Genomic DNA, 20,219 nt, shown 5'->3' with positions numbered 1-20,219 from the left:
TTTAAAGTAAAACACTGAAAGTTTCATCGAAAAATATCAAATAGATCATAAGATATTAATATTTTGCGGAAAGTCTAATTTTGGCGCTAAAATTTGAAAAAACACCCGCGCTTCGCCCACAATTTGGCGGTAAAATGCCCGACCATATAGTGTTAACATAGTATGTATTTAGAGTCGCGGACTCTATAACAAATTGATATAGATAATAATATATGGGCATTTTTCACAATATCAAATAAAGATTAGTCACACATTTTTTTCAACTGATCTACCACGACTGGATCATTAGAGCCGCCTCTGGTCACGTGGTTCCCTCCAGCATGAAATGGTATGGAAATGTTGCTTTACGGCAGGTCTATTTATTCTGACGTCAGTGGTGAAACCACACAAAAATGGGTTAATACAGCACAGTAATGTCGTAAGTCTGTGTTTAAATTGAAAAAATTGTAATGAAATAACTTTTTTTAATATTTAAAATAATTTTTTTATTAAATTAAGTAAAAAATACAATATTAGCTTATATACAAATAAAAACATTATTTAAAATTAAACAATAACTTTGTAAACATCATTTTACACTAACAATAGTATAGGTAAATTTTTGATGAATGTTAAGGACAAAGAACATCGGTTAAATCATTCAGGTATTTACTCACTGCAATGTAGTGACTGTCCCGCGTTTTACATAGGCAAAACATCGCGTAATATCAACACACGAGTCAAAGAACACCTAAGATGCTGAAACAGTAATGGGTTCTCCGAATTTGCAAATCATCTCATATCAACCAACCATACGTTTGACAAAAATACTGGCGTCAGTCTATTACATAAAAACGGAATAGGTCTTAGGTTGGATAACTTAGAGGCGCTAGAGTTAAAGAAAGCCAAAAACGTCAATAGCAAAGTCATCAAAAACCAAATAAACCTAAATAAAAGCCCTATACTCAGATTGTTCCCTATTGACAAAGAGCACTCGCCTCTCAATCTCCCACATATCTCTACCTCTTCCACTGTAGCTCAGACTGTCCACTTACCGTGATATCAACACAGGTTAATTTATATTTTAGATGTTTAGTATTATACTGCCCTGATGAAGCTACGGTTGTAGCGAAACCCGGTCGGCATTAAGTATTTACCTATAAGTGATGTTTACAAAGTTATTGTTTAATTTTAAATTATAATGTCACATCACAAAGTAACCGCTTCATATGAAGAAAAAAACATTATTTTAAATTTGATTTCATCAAAATAAAACTAGGGTTTTGGAGGCTTAAGTATGAGAATAAACATTATAAATGGCTTAGTACGAATGGAATGAGATCAAAAAATGCATACAGTGAAATTCTCCTAAGGTTGAACTTAACACTATTTATAATCTTCACATTCATAGATGGAGATTTAATCCAATATTGTATTAGTTTCTTGAAAGAATTGATTTTCTATATAGACAACACAATTTATTGACATTTCGCATGTACACACCCGCCAACAAATATTTCATCTCAATATACTTCAATTACTATAATTTTGTTTCATTGTGTCAAGCTGTTTGACAAAGTTTGGCAAAACATTAAAAATCATATTATTTGATTTAAATACAAATAAATTATAATAGTTTTGTAAAAATTCTATTAAAAGACAAATTAACTCTGGAACGTTACCCGACTTCATGTTGCACATAATAATGTATACTATTTTGACTTTTTTCTAAATTATTTGTATAAATCTAAAGCAGGGTTTGAGGAACCAAGGTTCATTATTCCAAATTGTATGAGGAATTCTTTCAATTTCAAAGGAATTAAAATTGCATTCGCATGGACTTCGCCAACACTGTTGATGCGGCGCTATTTTACTCACGTCTGCGCCGTGTCTGCCACGCAAGGTGCCGATAGATGTGAATAGACCTTAATATTATGCTCGTTATAAGGTATTTAGAAAACACAAATTAGAAATTAAATCATGGAAGTTAAAAAAAAAAAAATTTATGACAAGTTATATTTGAAATCTTATTTTGTTAAAGTTTTACGTGAACTTATTTATAGTTTGGAGGGCGGTAAATTATTATTATTTTGAGCAATAATTTATAAAAAATATATAATGCAAGAACCTTTTTATCACTTCAGTAAATAACAGAATAAATGTCTTGGTTTGTTTGTATATACACTTTCATCTAGAAATTATAGTTTGGAATTAGGGACTGACGTCTTTCTATAATATTTCTGGATAATGTACGATACTTGATTTCGTATTCTTTTGCAGCCGGCATTTGCAAATACCGGGTTACTCTCTGTGGGACCATATGACATGATGGACATCACAGCACTGAAAAGAAAAAAACAATTATTTAAAAATAACCCATCAAATCCCGGCCAGCAAACTCTAACTAACTAACTAACCATCACGCCGTTTCTCCGCAGGGGTAGGCAGAGAGGACGGACCACCAAACAACTCGGTCTTGGCACACACTTCTTGCATCATTCACATTCATACATCGTCTCATACATACTCTTCTATTATTCTGACTCTTGACATGGCCCGACTCGAGTCTCTGATTCACTTGATCGTGCCATGTCTTCCTCGGGCATCCCCGACTTCTGCTACCATTCACATTTGCATCATATATCCTCCTTACACTCCTATCTTCGGTTATTCGCTCTACATGCCCAAACCATCTAAGGGTCCCTTTCTTAATCTTACGCATTACGCTTACATCAGCTTTGCACTCTTTGCGGATCTCCACATTCCTCACACGATCAAACATGGTTTTACCACACATACGCCTCAGGGATCTCATTTCAACAGCATTTAATCTACTTTCATCCTTTCTTTGCCAATTCCATGCCTCACTTCCATACATCAAGGTAGGTACCAGCACTCCATTGTGGACTGCTAACTTCGCTTCTTTGAACAATTTTTTGTTAGCGCCAACGGCGTTCAGTCCTCCATTAACGGAATTACCTGCATTTACCCTTCTTTCAATATTTCTGTCAGCCTTCCCATCTCTCGTAAACATACTTCCTAAATACACAAACTCATCCACCTGCTCCAAGTATTCCTCATTCACAATTATATTGCACACAATTTTCGTACTCTCTCTTTCAAACACCATTACTTTAGACTTACTTACATTCATCACTCACTCACAACTCACAACTCACTTCCTCATAACTCACTTCCGGGAAAGCCTTTAGGAATGAAGGCGCAAGTCCTCTTCAGTCACGACCATAGGCAATACAAACAATTACCATGAACCGTTATTAATATGAAACCAAGAGCACAAAAGTGTCACTGACATCGTTCACCTATACCACTTCAAATGGCATCTACGCACAGCGGCACCCCACCTTTGTTCCAATGTACGTTGGCTCCATGGATTTGATAGATAGTGGTAGCTAAGCTACAGCCAACACACTTTCGTACCATATCTCCCTTGGTTTCTGTCACTTGAGGTAGAGTTGTCGATAATTCAGAGATAGATAAATACCATTACTACCAAGATCAGGGGCTCAGAATTATTACTACCGCCTGCTAATTAAGGACATTGGCCTAATGGCTGTCCAAGCAATAACATCCTCATCTTCGATTTCCCCAACAACCCATCTGAAGCAGGATTTCAACGAGTGACAGAGTAATCAACATTGCAGTGTAGAACTTATATATTGACACATTCATGGACACAAGATTCATGCTTGTGTCAGTCGATGCTATTCGCTTAAAGCGTTTTTTGGGTGTGGCTTATATAGATCAGTGTCATACCGTGGCTATAATCTTCTTCTGGGGAGAATCTTCTATGGGAGAGCACAGAATATCATTTCTTTATATGGGATCTATCATCTTGACAGCTGACAGCCGGGTGACCAGGGCAGCTCCGTAAATCATCTGACATATCATTATAATATCAGATCAATGTCACACTGCGGCTATAATCGATATGGTGATATAGGCACCCAAAAAAAGCTTTCAGAGTAAAGCATTGTGTGACACAACTATTATAGACGTAGTTTCAGAGTTATGTTTTGTGTTGTAGTATACTTGCAGTCTGTCTACTTGTGTCACAGTGCAAACACTACTGTACCCACTCGAGCGAATGGTGTCATGTATTTACCATATTATTTAATTACCATTCCTCAAAATATTAGTATGGAAACTTATGAAACTGCTTACTGCGGTTTAAAGCCAATTAATCCACCTAGATTTCACCGTTTATCACATATTTTAGGTTCAATAGATTTGGCACATTATGGCAAGTGATCGCTCAAATGTTTTTGCAAACTTGACGTAATACGCCAAAAGTTGCTCGAGTAGATACTTGATAAAGTCACACCCAAAGGCGGATAAAAATTTTTAATTACTGATTTTCATTGACTTCACAAAAAACTAAATTTTGTTTTTCTTATAAAATATACATCATGTGTCATATCACAAACCTCTGCTTTTTCTGTTTCTGATTTCTCTGTTTTGTTTCTGTTTAGTCTCTGTCAATGTGTTAATTGTTAATTTTTTAAACTAATTAGTTATTATTATAATTAGATACTTACTTTATTTCCTCTTTCGTTGGGAAAGGTTGTCCCATATTTGAAAATTCCGCTCTTACACATTTCTCAACATGGTGTTTCTCCAGAGGTAAAAATGGAATATAGTGATCTATGAGCTGAGAATATACTATTTCTGATTCCCGGAATCCCCCTGTAATTTGAATAAATTATCAACATATTAGGAAAAGTCTTTATTCACCAACAGCAACAACATTCTATGGGCCTTACAAATTGACTTGTTTGCGTCCCACAGAATGACTTTGAGTTCCAAGCTCTGTGTTGCCAGATTGATTGAATGACATCAAATACCCTAAAATATTAAGTAATATATCCAGTAAAATATTGGCAGTATTTACTTGTATTGGCTGGCAACTGTGGCCGCTAGAGGAGCTATTATAGTTTTTTGTATTTCTTGGCCATTAATTGTGTAACAATTTCTAGACATTTTTGTTTTATTGAGTTTGCTAGTTAATGACACGGTTGTGTCGAAATTAAACAAAATTTAAGTAACAAATGTACATTGGAAAATAAAACTCCATAAAATAAAAAAGGGCTAGTACAGCATAATCATGCATGAAATTCATTAAAATATATGAAAGTAAACCAAGTGTCACAACTCGGGCCGCTAGGAGGCGGTAGTGTAGCATGCTGGCTTCAGAATGTGGAGGTATTATAACTATTCTACAGTATTTGAAGACATTGAAATTCATAAATACTCTTCTGTTATTCCGACTCTTGACATGACCCGACTTAAACATCAGATTCACTCGACGGAGTCACGGCTTCATTTTCCCATCACCTCCTTTCTCTATCCGTCCGCTCTACATTCCAAACTATCTATGTTTCATACAAAATTAAAAAAGTAACACTATCATCAAATGGCAATTCTTTACCATACAGAAGTAAGCGCACAAACAGACAGACGCAGATAGCGACTTTTTTTTATACAATTCAAAGATTAAATATTTATAAAAATTCAATATTCAACAGTAAAAACTCCTAATGATAGTACCTAAAATGCATGTCTGTAAGACTACTTCTTCAGCAGAACGAAAACAAAAAAGTCACCCGTTAAATAAATAAATATATAGTAATTAAATATTATGCTTACCTTCAGATTTATAAGAACCTTTGCTTAGCACTCGATCAAAGTCTGCCAAAACCAGCGCATTTCTATCCTTGTTCAATCCCAGCAAATGTTTTGCTATTGCATTGCCGTTTATGTTAGACAGAAAAATAAAAATCACATTTCTGAAAAAAAAAAAAATTTTATTACATAATATTGGTCGTTAGAGTGAAGCGAAAAAACCTAACTTTGTTAAAACAATGTTTGCGGGAGACGCTTAAACGCATCTTTTATGTACTGTTGGTAGAGAGCGGGAGACGCTTAAAAGCGCTTGTATTTTCGTGCTATTGGTAGACGGCATTACACGCCAAAACGTGTTGTTATTCTGTGAAGTAAAAATTATCGAGAGTACCGAAACCGGTTGACTTTAAAATATCAATAAAGTGACTTTAAACAAAGTGTTTTCTTTTTTTAATAATAATACTTGGATAACTTGTACAGCGCCGTTTTTGTGCAAAAACACCTCACAGTCACAATGTGTTTGCTTCTTTTGAAAAAATATTTTAATTGTTTGACCTGAGAAACCATTTTGCATTTTCAATGCATAATAGGTATTTTGCATTTTGCATTTGAAATGCTTTTCTAAAACCTATTTTGCATTTTGCATTTTCAAATGGAAAATTTTTGACCCATTTCCATTTTGCATTTCAAATGGTTTTGGGTACCCATTTTGCACATCTCTGGTCGTGGGTTGCACGGGTTACCTCGACGAGTGAAAATAAATTGATTTTTAGTAATTTGGATAATTCTAATTTAGTTTTTTTATTTTAACAAAACTCACTTATAATAATTTTACCAACAAATAAATCGCGTACGCTAGAGGAGGTTAACGGTCAACCCGACGGCTAGACTGCTGGAGACAGAATTATATTATTTGCCGCGTGAGGGATCGCGCGCAGGTTTACAATGGTACCAGCCTCACAAGAATGTAGGTAAAAATAATATTGTAGTTATTTTCGGGAGATGCAAACTCCCTATAATTTACCCTACACAGGCATTATTTCACATAAAATGAATATAAAACTAATATAATCGAATATCTTAAGCAATTTCTAATGCTAGCTACTATCAGTATTCCCCCGGTGAAAATTAATGTTTGAGTAGAAATTTTCGTTAACCTATTGTATTCCAGAGTATCCTTAAGGATACTATAAAAAAAAAAAATCATTTCTATATTGGGGAAATTACTTGTTGTAGATTAGATACTATTTTTATAACAAATTATCCGGTAAGATGGTAAAATTTACAAAAAAAAAACATTTGCCGAAAAACAAGTTACTACGAAAATAGAATCTGCAGGCGCTAGACGAAAATTTAGCATCGGCGATCGAAAAGTTAAGTGGTTCATTTTGAGACAGTACAATTTATAAAGGGAAATAAACACATAATTCAGACTCGTATTATCAGGGCTTGTCATAGACATTCAAATTGACAGACCAGCCAACCAGGGAAACAAGAAGAAACCAAGATGCGTGGAGCGCGGGAGAGGGCGTGACCGCCTCTCTTCCCATAATTTGTTAATAAATGAATCTGAAAGTGTACTCTCTGCAACTCGTATCGTAATAATCACCATTTAGTCCTCGAAAACAAAATCTGCCTAAAAATTACTTGTTAATTGTACATGTACATTTAAAAACAATGTTAAATTATTTGAGCTATCTGAGGATTTCCAACATATTATTTCATCTTTGTCCTTTTAAATTGAGGCATAATATGTTGTATATGTATATTTTCTCATCCTTTTCCTTTTATAATGTAATTTTTTGTTTTATCTTTCTTCTCTCCTTTTTAAAATAATATTTTATTATATTTTTTCTTGGAATTAAATATCAATGTACATATATCATGGTCACCTTACATGTTAACTACATTATACTGTAATGAATTGGCTGAAATTAGATTAATAGGTACCATGTAGGTATCCAATTCGTAAAAACGTTAATGTAACAATATTGTTCTCTTGGTATACATATAATCTTTGTGCTATATTTTATTTTTATTATTTTGTACTATTATTAACCTCAACACAGGCTTATCCTAGTGAGGTTAAAAATTCTAACATAAAAAAAGTACAATGTAAAGAAACAATAAATAAATAAATTGTAAATTTCTGGCTGCGTAAAAACTTCGACTCGGGCTCATTTATAAAATTGACTAGTTTTTTACACTATTTAGTTGGACACTTTTACAAATGTTTTATAATTTACCCACCTCACTCATTTTTAGCGTCGCCAGGCGGTTCGTTTAAAAACAAACATTCAGATCCTACAATGTACTGTACTCCAAACCTTTGAGAATTTTACTTTTCTCCGCAGCGCACATTGATAAAACTGCTGGTTATTTCAATACGCACCCTTTGGCATAATGTCATAGTTTATTCAAAGCATTTTCGAACCCTCCTGGTGCAAAAAATATGTTCACTGGTATTCCCTGGTTTCACGCAAATCTATCAATATGGATGTCTATGGGGCTTGTGTAAAATTTATGTGTGTTTCCCCGTGTATAGATATTATATAAATGAATTATTAAGGTCCAAAAAGCTATCTTTGAAATGAGAATTTCAATTCTCTTACCCGTAGTTTACCCCGTCCACTTTCTCGTGGAAATCCATGAATGGCTTCAGTACATCCAAAACTCCGGAGGGAATGTCATGCACCTCGTCGAATATAAACAGCGCTCGGTCACAACTCTTTACCAAATCGTGCACATCTTCTTTCAGCTTTTTCTGAAAGGGCAGAAAATTTGGTTTAATATTATTCACGTGTACACAACAATAGAATCCCACCAACTATCATATCTTGACAAAATTAAGTTTGCAGTTCGCCAACGAAGAGTTTGGGACACCAGTGAAAATAAATCCCTTAATCTTATCTGCGCGGCTGCTATATATTACATGATCCATCAGCGGCTATCTCCAGATATGTTGCATATTATGTGATGCATGAAGTTTCACTAAAACACAAACATTGTGTCAAAGTGTGCCGCTTTATGTGATAGATTGCTTTAAAAAGGCCAGCGTTGTAAAGGTTATTATTATTATTATTTAATGAGCAGGCAGCATTTTGCTGATGCGCTCATATCTGATTTCACAATAATTTTAACAGTAATTCAGTTGTTTTAATTTAAAATAAGTTAATCCTTTCTTCTCTCCAAATAAGAATTCAACCGAGATTTAAATTGTGGGATAGTAGGATTTATTTGAAATCTATTCAGAGTTAATTTTGTAAATATACAATATGTAGGTGCTTAACTAAAAGTGAAGAAACAAAATAAACAGTGTTTGAAGGCAAAGCGCTTCCAAAAACCTACTCTAGAAAATTGATCACACAGAATTAAAATGAACCAAGGAATCTAATTAAACATGAGACATGAGTAAGATTCTGATAGGTCCCAAAGACTGCAATGGGCTGGACAAGTTGAAAGAATGCCAGTGAAGAGGGGGGTGAGATTGAACTGTGCAGTTCGTTTGGTAAACTCCCCAATCTTAACAAGCGAACTGCAATCTTCGGAGCATGGGTGTCAAGTGGGAATGCTATCCTTGTTCTACTAGTAACTATCATCATTGACCCCCTGGGCACCGGTGCACAGTCAGAAAACACACCAAACACGCGCCCAATATTTGTACACAGTTGACATTATTTGTCACAAAAGAACGGGTTTATTTCTACGACTTATTCAACCGCTCGACTATTACGGACCTCTTCAAGACCCACATGCACTCCTCCCTTTCCTTGAAAGATCCTCCACATAGGGAAATTAGTTTCCTCAAGACCCCTGTGTGGAGTTAATGTTAGACCCACCTTATATTCTTCGACCTTGTTCTTATTGGGAAAGTCATTCCTCCCAATGTACATCTTGACATATTTGCTTTTCATTCCCTCCTTGAACAGGGACTGAGCAATGAATTCGGCCACATAGTTCTTCCCGGTACCCGGCCATCCATTCATGGATATGGTGAGGGCTTTCTTTTTACCTACTCGAGCTAAGGACCTTTTGTGTCCCCTCAGAATATGGAATATTTCCATGGCCAGGGGCTGCCCAAAGAGGCTCTCCTTCAAACTATCTTGGAGTGCTTAAAAAGAAGAATTTAAAATACACATAATTAGCTTCATACAGACAGACCACATAATGCACAATGCACATCCCACAGACATATGAATATATAGACTAGAACTTAAAGGTGAGGGGTAAAATCAACTGTTGAAGAACGAAGGGGGTAAAGCTGACTGTGATTCGTCAATAAATCAATCTGACAGTATATAGGCATCTCGCATTATAATATCACCATTTAGTTCTTAAAAGTAAAATCTGCTTTTGAATGAATAGACATTTTTACATGGGAGCGCAAATTACTCGCCACGTTATAAACAAATTTGCGAAGTCCAAATTCGGCAAAAAAAAATTCTTCTATTTTCAGAGTCGAATATTTTGTTTACTTATTTAGTTAAGGCACTTTTATAAGTGTTAATAATTTACTTCCCAGTAACAACGATGCGCACACTTGAGAATCGCTACATTCAACCAATGTTGGAGGGTTGTCACAACCGCTCTGTTCCTATTAATAATAAAATATTGAAATCTTTAAGAAAATATATAACATTTCACTTTTGAGAAGATAATAGAAAAGTAAAACAACTAAAAAAACAAATGAAATTATATACACACAGTTTTTACCAGCGATTCCTAAGAGTATTTGGAGTAAAAATTTGGACATCATTTTGCCTTCCGATGACACTTTTTCAATTAAAAACAAAAAACATGATTTTCTATCACACATCGCCACTCCGTATAACCTAGCGCATTACGTGATATGCACTCCTTCTCGTTCCAGCAGTACCGTACATACGAAACAAGCGCATACCTAACACGTGGTACCTAAGCGCAAAAGGCGAAGGCACATCCCTGATTCTTATGCAAACGGCTTTGTATTTTGCGTCAAGATGTATCGCGATGTGATAGTATATGTTTCTACAACTGATCCATATTATACAATATGAATAAGCTTAAAATAATGCTTACATATGGAATATAATACGACAATTGGGTTTATTCTCTTTTTCACATCTATTTTTACAAGTTTTCATAGCACAAGCCACCATTTTGCCGTGTTATTTCGTAAAATGCCTCGACCATAGCTCGACGCTAGTTCGATCAAGAATGATGACGTCACATTCTCAAGATTCACGAGAAGCCATACGCGAGCCCAGCCGGCTCCAATGGAACCGGTATGGGGAGTGGGGAATAATACGCTTTCAATCACTTAGGGCAGGTCTACTAATATTCATATGTCTATGGCACATCCCCAATTAATATTAATGTTTGTAATGTCTTGGATTACAAGTAATATTTAGATTTCCAATTGCAATGTTAACTTCAATGATTTGTTCAGTTTGTCAAGATTACAAGATGATTTATTTACGTAAAGAATTACAAAGTACTGGACAAACGACAAATGCCCGTTTTAGATGAGTCTGAGTAACTCTATCAAAACAGTTAAAACACTGGGCTCTGCCCCCTACGATCCGCTAATGTCTGTGTATCCCAATTGGAACCATTCGGAACCTGGCGTGCGCAAGCGCCGCTTCCTATACAGGCAGTAACACCTATGTTTAATTAGTAAAACTCTCTTTACAATATTACCAACACCACAATGTTCAACCGTCGCTTGATAATTGGCACCAAAGATATTAGAAGAACGAGATATGCTATGTTGGCCGCCGGACCGTAGCCGGAGTACTACCTAATTAGGGTACTTTGAACGGTATCGGGACGTGTACGCACAGAAATCTGTTCTATGTATTAGTGCGGATACCTTAGCGCAAGCGAAGGTGTGCAGTAGTATTGGTGAACAAAACCGGCGACACTCGGCAAAACAATTCCACTCAGTACGAACTGCGCATAGCACATCTCGTTCTTCTAATATCTTTGATTGGCACTTAGTGCTTAGTTGTCCAAAAGACCAATTAGCAAATTGTTAAATCTCCATTTTAAAACTAAAAATATAGTACCAAAAACGATAATTAGTTACTTTACTAATAAATACTTAAGCTAATGGAACCTTTACCTTTACGAAAATAGCTTCATCATAAACACCTATCATGATGTTTCATTGAAATAAAGAAAGAAAACAACTTCCTCTCCTCTAAAATTTGCTAATTGATTGTTTGGACAAATAAGCAATATGGCGACGACTTGTCTAGCCAATGCGCCGCAAACCTCTCGGTTGGTATACGTAATAATGGAAAACGCTATTGAGGTTATGCAAATGTTAAAAAGACACTGTGATGACGGAATCATTAAATTTGTAGCAATAGATGTAGAAAGTCAAACGATTTTCACAGCTTGTCTAACGTTAACGTAACGAATGACTTATTAATGGCCCTACACACTAGCGACCGATTCTTTAAAAATTGTTACACAATCTAAATAATAATGAAAGATTTAATAGGGGGCAGAACCGGTTAGGTTAGGTTATGGGGGGGGGGCGCTGGGTTAACATACACAGATTTTTCTCCATTCCAGTGCCTGATTACATTATATTATTAATTCTGTTTTTCATAATTACGCGCCTTATGAATTTACCCCACGAAGTCGGCTACAATCGCATGTAGCTGATGCTAGTATTGGGTCTACCAACACAACAGTGACAAAATATGGCGGCGGACTGTCCGAATATGGTCATAATATCAGATTGCGAAGTGCAATTTTATTAAACTTTGATCGGCTGTATCTCCCTTAATTTATTCTTCCGCGCCTCAATTCTTTTTTTAATGAGTTTCTACACACTTTTCTCATCTAGAAAGTGCATTTTTATTCAATTCCCAGAGTTTGGCGTAATCTGCATTCCTCCCGAAATAACAGGATAGATGAATAGTTCTTTGTCCCAAAAAAATTTATGATTCTATTTGTTATTTTGTTTTGAATTTTATATTTTTTTATTACTAGATGTATGAAAAAATTTGCTTACATCTAAATAAAGCTTCAAAACAATCAAAGTTCATAATTAACTTAATAAATAGGTAAATTATGCCGTTATGCCGTCATTTTGGACGTTTTTGTACGATATGACACTTGAGAAAGTTCATTTCAATCTAAATAAGCATAAATTCCTTAATTAACACAAACTAAAAACACAATAACCCAATTTTGTGCTTGTAAATAGTTGTTTCTTGTAGTAATTGTTAAAACAAAATGTAATTTACATAATCTGTGCCTAAAAGTGCAGCGGTTATGGAAATAGTTACCTGCGGATGAATGATTCAACCCATGGATTGAATTACGCTAAACAAACAATAAATAAAGAAAACTCACCATCGATATTGTAAGGTATATAATCATCATTACAACATTCTTGGAACTTACACCTGAAATAAAATCCCGAAGAAGAAGCTGCTATTGCGAGACTTAATGCTATCGTGAAAGGTTCTGACAGAACTACGCTTATTCGGGCGAACAGAACGAAAAGTAAACAGAAGGTGTTTTGTAAATTCATTTTGATATTGTGTGGTGCTAACAGAAAACACGACTTTTATTATTATATATTATTACTTTTAGTTTCTAAACGTAAACAATATAACAAATAATATGTTACAATATTTAATTATCTTTCGGCAACAGCTTTCATTCACAATATCTAGAAAACCATAAAAAACACAACCTCACTCTTGCTCACTCTACTAGTTGACATTTAGTGAGAGTGTTGCCAGATATTCGATGTGTTTGAATTTTCTGGGATTGACCAAACTTTCAAAACATCTTCAATCTGACAAATTTAATTTAGTCATTCTTATATGTCCCTAGATCTACGTGACTTGAATTCACAGAACGACCAAATTGAAGAGGTGCGCCCGCATATGTTCTCCGTAATTTTACACGCGGATGGAGGCGGCAGTTCGTATTATTAGACTTAAATATTTAGTTGTATAGAATAACCGGCAACCGCCATAAAAAAATTGGAAAGCAAACCTGGAAATACACCTATTAGTCCGCAGATTTAGCTCTAGACCAATGATACTCAACCTTTTTCTTCTGCGGGCCACATTCATATGTTTGTAAAGCTACGCGCATAAATAAACCACTCTACACTCTAAGCTACGCGGGCCGCAACACTATGGGTGCGCCTGTTCTCACATTGCTGGAGGATTGGGGGCGGAGCTACGAAGTTTGCCGAGTGAACACGAAGGCTCAAAGCGGCTCGGAACTACGAAGTTTGCCGAGTGTACACGAAGGCTGGCAACAATCAACTTGATTTTGAATAATTTGTTTGAAGTCTTGAAGTTTGACTGTGGTTTGACGTTCGAAAATCTCTCAAGTACAGTGGCGGTTCGTGGTCTTTTTAACAGGGGGTTCAGAAATTCAAGAGAAGAAAAACATATCTAATTAAAATTTACTTACTGTTGTCCTTCGTCAAATAGTCGAATACGGCAGCAGTCACACAACTTAAATAAAGTTAGTGGGAGGGGTACCTACATATTATTGTTTTTAAATCACTTCACTAGACACAAATATTAGATAATGAGAAAAGTTTTATAGGAATTAAATTGTTTAATGTTTTTATAGCACTCAATGTATGTTGCTAATTATTATTGTTTTTTCGAGAAGAATAATTTCGTAGAATATACATATAATAGATATTTAAAACATTAAAAAAAAACAAATAAAGGTGGCACGAAATAAATTTACTAAGTCTACTTCAATAGGTAGTAGATTTGCAAATGCCATAAGCAAACGGTTGGAGAAATGCAGAAACAAGAAAACAAAAATATGTACAAAAATGACTACAAAGTTAAATACCATAATATAACATAAAAAATAACACTTGCTTCCCTAAAGGTCAAACGTCGACCGCGAAGTTCTCGGGTTTCTTCGGTTACATTCGTCAATGTTCGGAGGTCACGTGATAACATAACGCGTGTTCGGCGCACACAATTTGTCTTACTTTTGCAAAGAAAGACCAAATTTTGTATATGTCACCGTCATAGGGATCTGTACCGGCTAAAATTCTTTTGTATGAAGAGTTTGGCGCGGATTTCAACTCGCACAAAATTTGGAATATGTATCGTATTTTTCGGTGGCGCGGGTTTTGAAGGCGAAATTTTAATAGCGTGCTATCTATAATGTGCTTATATTATTATACTCATCTTTTTAATGGGGGTTCGCCGCACAAACGCACTTTAGAGAAAACCGCCACTGCTCAAGTATGAGGGAGATTTTGAGTTGAAAGAAACGAAACATGGAGGTCGTTATTAGTAAACATTTACAAGACATAATCAACCCTACGGACATTTTTTTTTTAACCTAACCTAACCTAACCTAACCTTCTACTTCCTGGTTACGAAACCATTACTAGGATAGGTTATTGTACTTTTTATTACTAACCTCCAACTTACCTAGCTCTGGTAGTTTGTATTGATATTTGAAGCTTATGTTTGTATTATTTAAGCTTTCTGCCAGAAGCCTGACCTCACAATTGTTATTTAATCTTATATATTCTAGGTTTTCCGAATAAAATCACAAAGTAGAAGAAATTTGTGTTTAATCCGTGACCCATCCTGATATTCCTTTACGATAGGCCTACTTCACTAGTAACTCTTAAGATCATTTAAACTTGAATGCACTACTTGTATTTTTATGACAAAGTGCCTTCTTCGATGTAATTGTTATGCAGTCTTATGGAGAAATAACAACCAACCAAGAAAGCCAAGTTCTCATTGTCACAGGTTTAAATTTGCCGGGCAGATATGAAGTGAAGTTCGGATTTCGTAGCTCCGCCCCCAATCCTCCAGCAATGTGAGAACAGGCGCACCCAGGAATATCAGGATGGGTCACGGATTAAACACAAATTTCTTCTACTTTGTGATTTTATTCGGAAAACCTAGAATATATAAGATTAAATAACAATTGTGAGGTCAGGCTTCTGGCAGAAAGCTTAAATAATACAAACATAAGCTTCAAATATCAATACAAACTACCAGAGCTAGGTAAGTTGGAGGTTAGTAATAAAAAGTACAATAACCTATCCTAGTAATGGTTTCGTAACCAGGAAGTAGAAGGTTAGGTTAGGTTAGGTTAGGTTAAAAAAAAAATGTCCGTAGGGTTGATTATGTCTTGTAAATGTTTACTAATAACGACCTCCATGTTTCGTTTCTTTCAACTCAAAATCTCCCTCATACTTGAGAGATTTTCGAACGTCAAACCACAGTCAAACTTCAAGACTTCAAACAAATTATTCAAAATCAAGTTGATTGTTGCCAGCCTTCGTGTACACTCGGCAAACTTCGTAGTTCCGAGCCGCTTTGAGCCTTCGTGTTCACTCGGCAAACTTCGTAGCTCCGCCCCCAATCCTCCAGCAATGTGAGAACAGGCGCACCCGTATATTAACCCCTCAGGCCAATTTGTTCAGTTTTTTTAACAAACCACAATCGCGAACAAATTAACTCTACAAATAATAATCCGTAATAATGTTCGCTTTTCGAAACAGCTTATTTGGTCTCATAAAAATCGTTGTCTCCCTTACCGTCATAGTTAGAAGTATGAACCAAACAGTGTTTAAAATAGTAAAATACCAAGCTTTACATTCAAATGTAGAAGATAACTGCAAAATAATTCAAATGTACACTTCTATAAAACCAAAGGTTCCGGCCGCAATTCGAGAGAAATTTATAAAACTTTGAGATTTTTTCATGAATTATTTTTATATGAAACAACGAAAAAGTGAGGTGGCGGTAATGTTTATAATACATTTGTCTAATAATTTTTTTTTTTCACTCATCACATCAATTATTTTAGTTCAGTGAATGAACATAAGGTGAGGCATTTCTAAAACTTTTTTACGTTTTATTCCAAAATTTTAATATTTAAAAAATTATATGTTTATCTCTAAATTGTTTATTAAAAATAATAATTGGATAATTTATATAGCGCCGTTTTTGCAAATAATCAATCACCTCAAGGGCACTTAAAATAAAGGCGCTGTCTGCGTTTGTCTTTTTTTTCGCTTAGTTCTTCTAAATTATGCAACGGATTTTGATAGGGTTTTCTCTATACTGGAAGACACCACCCACAAGCACAGGATTATCAATGACTCCTCCTCTCCCACGTGATGTCTGCCACAATAAGTGAACCAACAAGAATAGAACATAAAATGAATAAATCAATCAAAGGAATACTCTCGCTGAACAAAAATATACATCAACTTTTAAATTACACAAACAATTTTTTTGCAAACAGGCTCGAATTTAGTGAAAAAAATAACCATACCTCAAAACTTTAACCCAAACACTTAAATTCTCAAAGGAAGAAATTTACACTAAAACCAACCACTAAACACAAACTAACACTAATTTTTCAAACCAACATCTTCATCTGGTAGTGATGGAATCACAATGAAAACATTAAATACTTACTAGACGAACTTATCGAACTGATACTCTTCCTATTAAACAAATCCATTATGGATAATTTTTTCCATCTCACTTAAAAATAGGGACACCAATTTTTTTTCAGGTAATCATAAAGACATCAATAATTATAGACCAATTACAATTCTAAACACTTTATCTAAAATCTTAGAAACAACAATCAAAAATCAACTCCTCAATTACCTAGAATCAAACAAACTATTATCACAGAAAAAATTTGGGTGCAGAAAAAAAAAAGAAAAATGTAGGAACATCCAACGCCATCGCCTTGGCAATTGAATATATCAAAAATTCTCTAGACTCACATAAAAAATGCATTGGCATATTCCTCCACCTTTCTAAAGCCTTTGGACACAATAAATCAGTCACGTCTTACAAAAAAACTAGAAAATATAGGGATTACTGATAATGAATTGACGTTTTATATAGAAAATTTATTACAAACTGTAATATCAAAAAAATTTATAGTTTTATTAAAATTTCCGAAAAAAAAATCCCATGATGGAAATTACCAAACTTCACAAAAAGGAATCTTTAAAAAAAATTCACAACCTATTTTCCAACCAATTTTCCCAGAAGAATTATTTTCAGAAAATGAAGTTTTCCAAGATCAAGAACATGATAAATTTACAAACATCGGATAACAAAATCAAGAAAAAGTCTTACCAAACAAATATTGAACATATCATGTTGAAATGTGAAAAATATGTCAAATATTGAAGAAGAAAAAATCTAACTTACAAACCCAACTTCATGTACAACGATATTCCTGTCACGGCTTTTTTGTACCGGTGAGTTTAGTGCCACTGGATCGCCCCATATTATTTGTCCAGGGAACCGGCTATTTTTGGAATCTGTTCCTTTCAGCTTTTATAAAATTCTAAAATTTGAGCTGTGCCTCTCAACAAAAAAATGTTTCTAAAATGATGTTTTATATGTAAATCTTGAAATTTCAGAGCTCTCAAACTGATTTACAAAATGCACAATTTCGGTAAGCAATCGACATAAACCTTGAAGACACTGCAAAGGAAAGTTCCACACCGAACTGTGCTTACTATAACAAACTTAATTTTCTGCGCAGGGTCTTGCAGCACTCGATGTTTATGTCAACTGCTTACCGACCCATGGGATAATGAGCTTAGTAGAAATTAGTTTTCATTCGTCCAGTGAATTTTAAATTAACGAAGTTATACAAAATATGTATATTACGTAGGCATTCACAAATGTTTTTATTTGGATAGAAAAATAAATAGTTACCCATGTAACAAGTAAATTTTTGCACATATTCTAATAATTGCTGTTGCACATACAAAAGGGCTAAACTCTACTATCAAGGAAGTGGAATGAATTGGGCGAAGCCCGTCAAAAAGTCGCCTGTAGGGCCTAGCTTTTATCTATCTATATCGTTAGTTATTATTATTATACTATCATTTAGAGAATTTTTCTGAAAGGTAGAGAAAACTCTTCGAGCAACGCCGGTCATACTTCAGCTAGTTCCTAATGATAAAATTTGAAGGCGTATTTCATCACCTTTCAAAAACAGTTACTAGTTTTCAGATATGTTCAGAAGTATCCCATTTATTTGGATTTTATTGAGAGGTGGAAATACACACAAATTCTCAGACTTTGTGACAGCATCTTTAAGAACTTTAACGGTCAATATTTCAGAGGCCTGAGGGTTAACCAATGGTGTCATTCCCATGAAACGTATTTCCAACAACAACAATCAAATATTTACTGTCTTTATAGCAGCTTTATAGAAATGGCGATATTCCAGGTTCGGTTCCTGTTGAAGCCCAAAACCATGCACGCCACTAAACTCTATAGAAATGGCGGTATTCCAGGTCCGGTTCCTGTTGAAGCCCAAGAGCATGCATGCCACTAAACTTGCATTTTTCCCAAATATTACATTCTCGATTGATTTCTGAAACTCTTGGAAACAAGCTGGATCATAGAACTGCCTATATTGTTTTCTAATGTATTTCTAACTATTTCTAAAGGTGTTCAGAATCTGTTGGATGACCCCAGAGCCATGCCCCTCTCGGCCGATAGAATAACTTCTCTTTTCACAAGGAACGAACGCAGGGCTTTGTATGACCTTGTTATCTCAAACGCACCTGCTGAAAATGTTACGTCGGATGGACATTTAATGACGTAAGTTTTAAAATTATAATTTACTTCATTTGATTACGTTTTCTTTAGGTATTATATCCCTTACAACACCTGCAGAGCCATTTTTGTAAGGTACATCAAACGATAATCAAAATCACACTACCGAAACCTAGCAACACTCATATTTATATTAAATGAAAACATCCCATGAATAAAATGAATACGTAGCTAAGTATCTTGGATATTATTTATGACAATCTTTTGTCCGGCGGATGGAATATAAAACATTTAATTCGTTTAATTAATTATACCTTTTTTCACAGGAAAGATAATATGTCTCAAAAATCACAAATCTCCAAATCCGTCCAAGAAGAACTAGCTGAAACACGTGATTTGAAAAGGCGCAGAACCAAATATAAAGTAACAACCAAATCTAAAGCATACGCGGAAATAATAAGGGATGTTATAGATTCTCAGGTTTGTGACTTTTTAGTCTACTAATAATTATAAGTCACACCAATCTATTTTCTGTTATAAAAATGTCCATATTCTAATTTCATTAATTATTATTAATGTTATTGAAATTTTTTTTAGATGGCGTCGTATGTCAATATGCTAAACGAGAAAATAAAGAATGATTCCTATAGCGGAAAGAATTCTATTACAGAATCAAATGAAAATGATAGCAAGGGGGTTAGTGTAAAATCCAACAAATTTGAAGTTATTTCACAAAAAGGCAAAGAATATAAAAAAAGAGGATCCTATGAAGATGATAAGAATCATAGATCAGAGAGAATAAGCAGTAAGCGACACCACGATTCAACCAATGATCGACATTCACAAGAAGAGAAATACAAATCCCATAGGGCTACAAATAATAGTCACTCCAGAAAAGATAACTACACAAAAAATAATATCAACAACCCACATTACCATGAAGAAGAAAAAGAGTAAACATAAGGATAATAATTATACTAGTCCAGATAGCTTTGATAAATATGAAGAAACTTCTGCAATTCCATATTC

At 34.8% G+C, this 20,219-nt stretch overlaps 2 protein-coding genes across 3 annotated transcripts; one reads left to right on the top strand and one right to left on the bottom strand.

Moving 5' to 3' along the window:
- Positions 1-520: 520 nt before the first annotated feature.
- Positions 521-13,340, bottom strand: LOC149414763 (torsin-like protein). 2 transcript variants are annotated; one of them, XM_089643609.1, is made up of 7 exons: positions 13,319-13,340; positions 12,973-13,095; positions 9,462-9,733; positions 8,235-8,386; positions 5,647-5,786; positions 4,539-4,686; positions 521-2,322 (listed from the first exon to the last, which is right to left on the bottom strand). In XM_089643609.1, exons 3-7 carry the CDS (start codon positions 9,684-9,686, stop codon positions 2,178-2,180), a joined length of 810 nt encoding a protein of 269 aa, XP_089499735.1. In that variant the 5' UTR covers positions 9,687-9,733; positions 12,973-13,095; positions 13,319-13,340; the 3' UTR covers positions 521-2,177. The 2 variants fall into 2 exon arrangements, with proteins under 2 accessions (XP_089499735.1, XP_089499733.1); XM_089643607.1 differs by having other exon boundaries at positions 12,973-13,333.
- Positions 13,341-18,843: 5,503 nt separating this feature from the next.
- LOC149414762 (uncharacterized) lies at positions 18,844-20,147 on the top strand. The gene is made up of 4 exons (XM_089643384.1): positions 18,844-18,925; positions 19,082-19,235; positions 19,517-19,670; positions 19,788-20,147. Exons 1-4 carry the CDS (start codon positions 18,844-18,846, stop codon positions 20,145-20,147), a joined length of 750 nt encoding a protein of 249 aa, XP_089499510.1.
- Positions 20,148-20,219: the final 72 nt, after the last annotated feature.

This window comes from Hesperophylax consimilis, chromosome 19 (genome assembly GCF_061612785.1).
Source record: "Hesperophylax consimilis isolate HC1 chromosome 19, BYU_Hcon_1.0, whole genome shotgun sequence".
Taxonomy (NCBI): domain Eukaryota; kingdom Metazoa; phylum Arthropoda; class Insecta; order Trichoptera; family Limnephilidae; genus Hesperophylax; species Hesperophylax consimilis.
The sequence above is the reverse complement of the archived record's forward strand: the minus strand, read 5'-3'. Positions and strand labels throughout refer to the sequence as shown.

Coding starts and splice junctions, on each gene's coding strand:
- LOC149414763 (XM_089643607.1), bottom strand. CDS start 13,153: ATGAATTTACAAAACACCTTCTGTTTACTTTTCGTTCTGTTCGCCCGA. Junction 9,734..12,972: donor TATACCTTACAATATCGATG/GTGAGTTTTCTT, acceptor CTTCTTTTTAAG/CACTCCAAGATAGTTTGAAG. Junction 5,787..8,234: donor GTGGACGGGGTAAACTACGG/GTAAGAGAATTG, acceptor TTTTTTTTTCAG/AAATGTGATTTTTATTTTTC.
- LOC149414762 (XM_089643384.1), top strand. CDS start 18,844: ATGGCGATATTCCAGGTTCGGTTCCTGTTGAAGCCCAAAACCATGCAC. Junction 18,926..19,081: donor TAGAAATGGCGGTATTCCAG/GTCCGGTTCCTG, acceptor CTATTTCTAAAG/GTGTTCAGAATCTGTTGGAT. Junction 19,671..19,787: donor GGGATGTTATAGATTCTCAG/GTTTGTGACTTT, acceptor AATTTTTTTTAG/ATGGCGTCGTATGTCAATAT.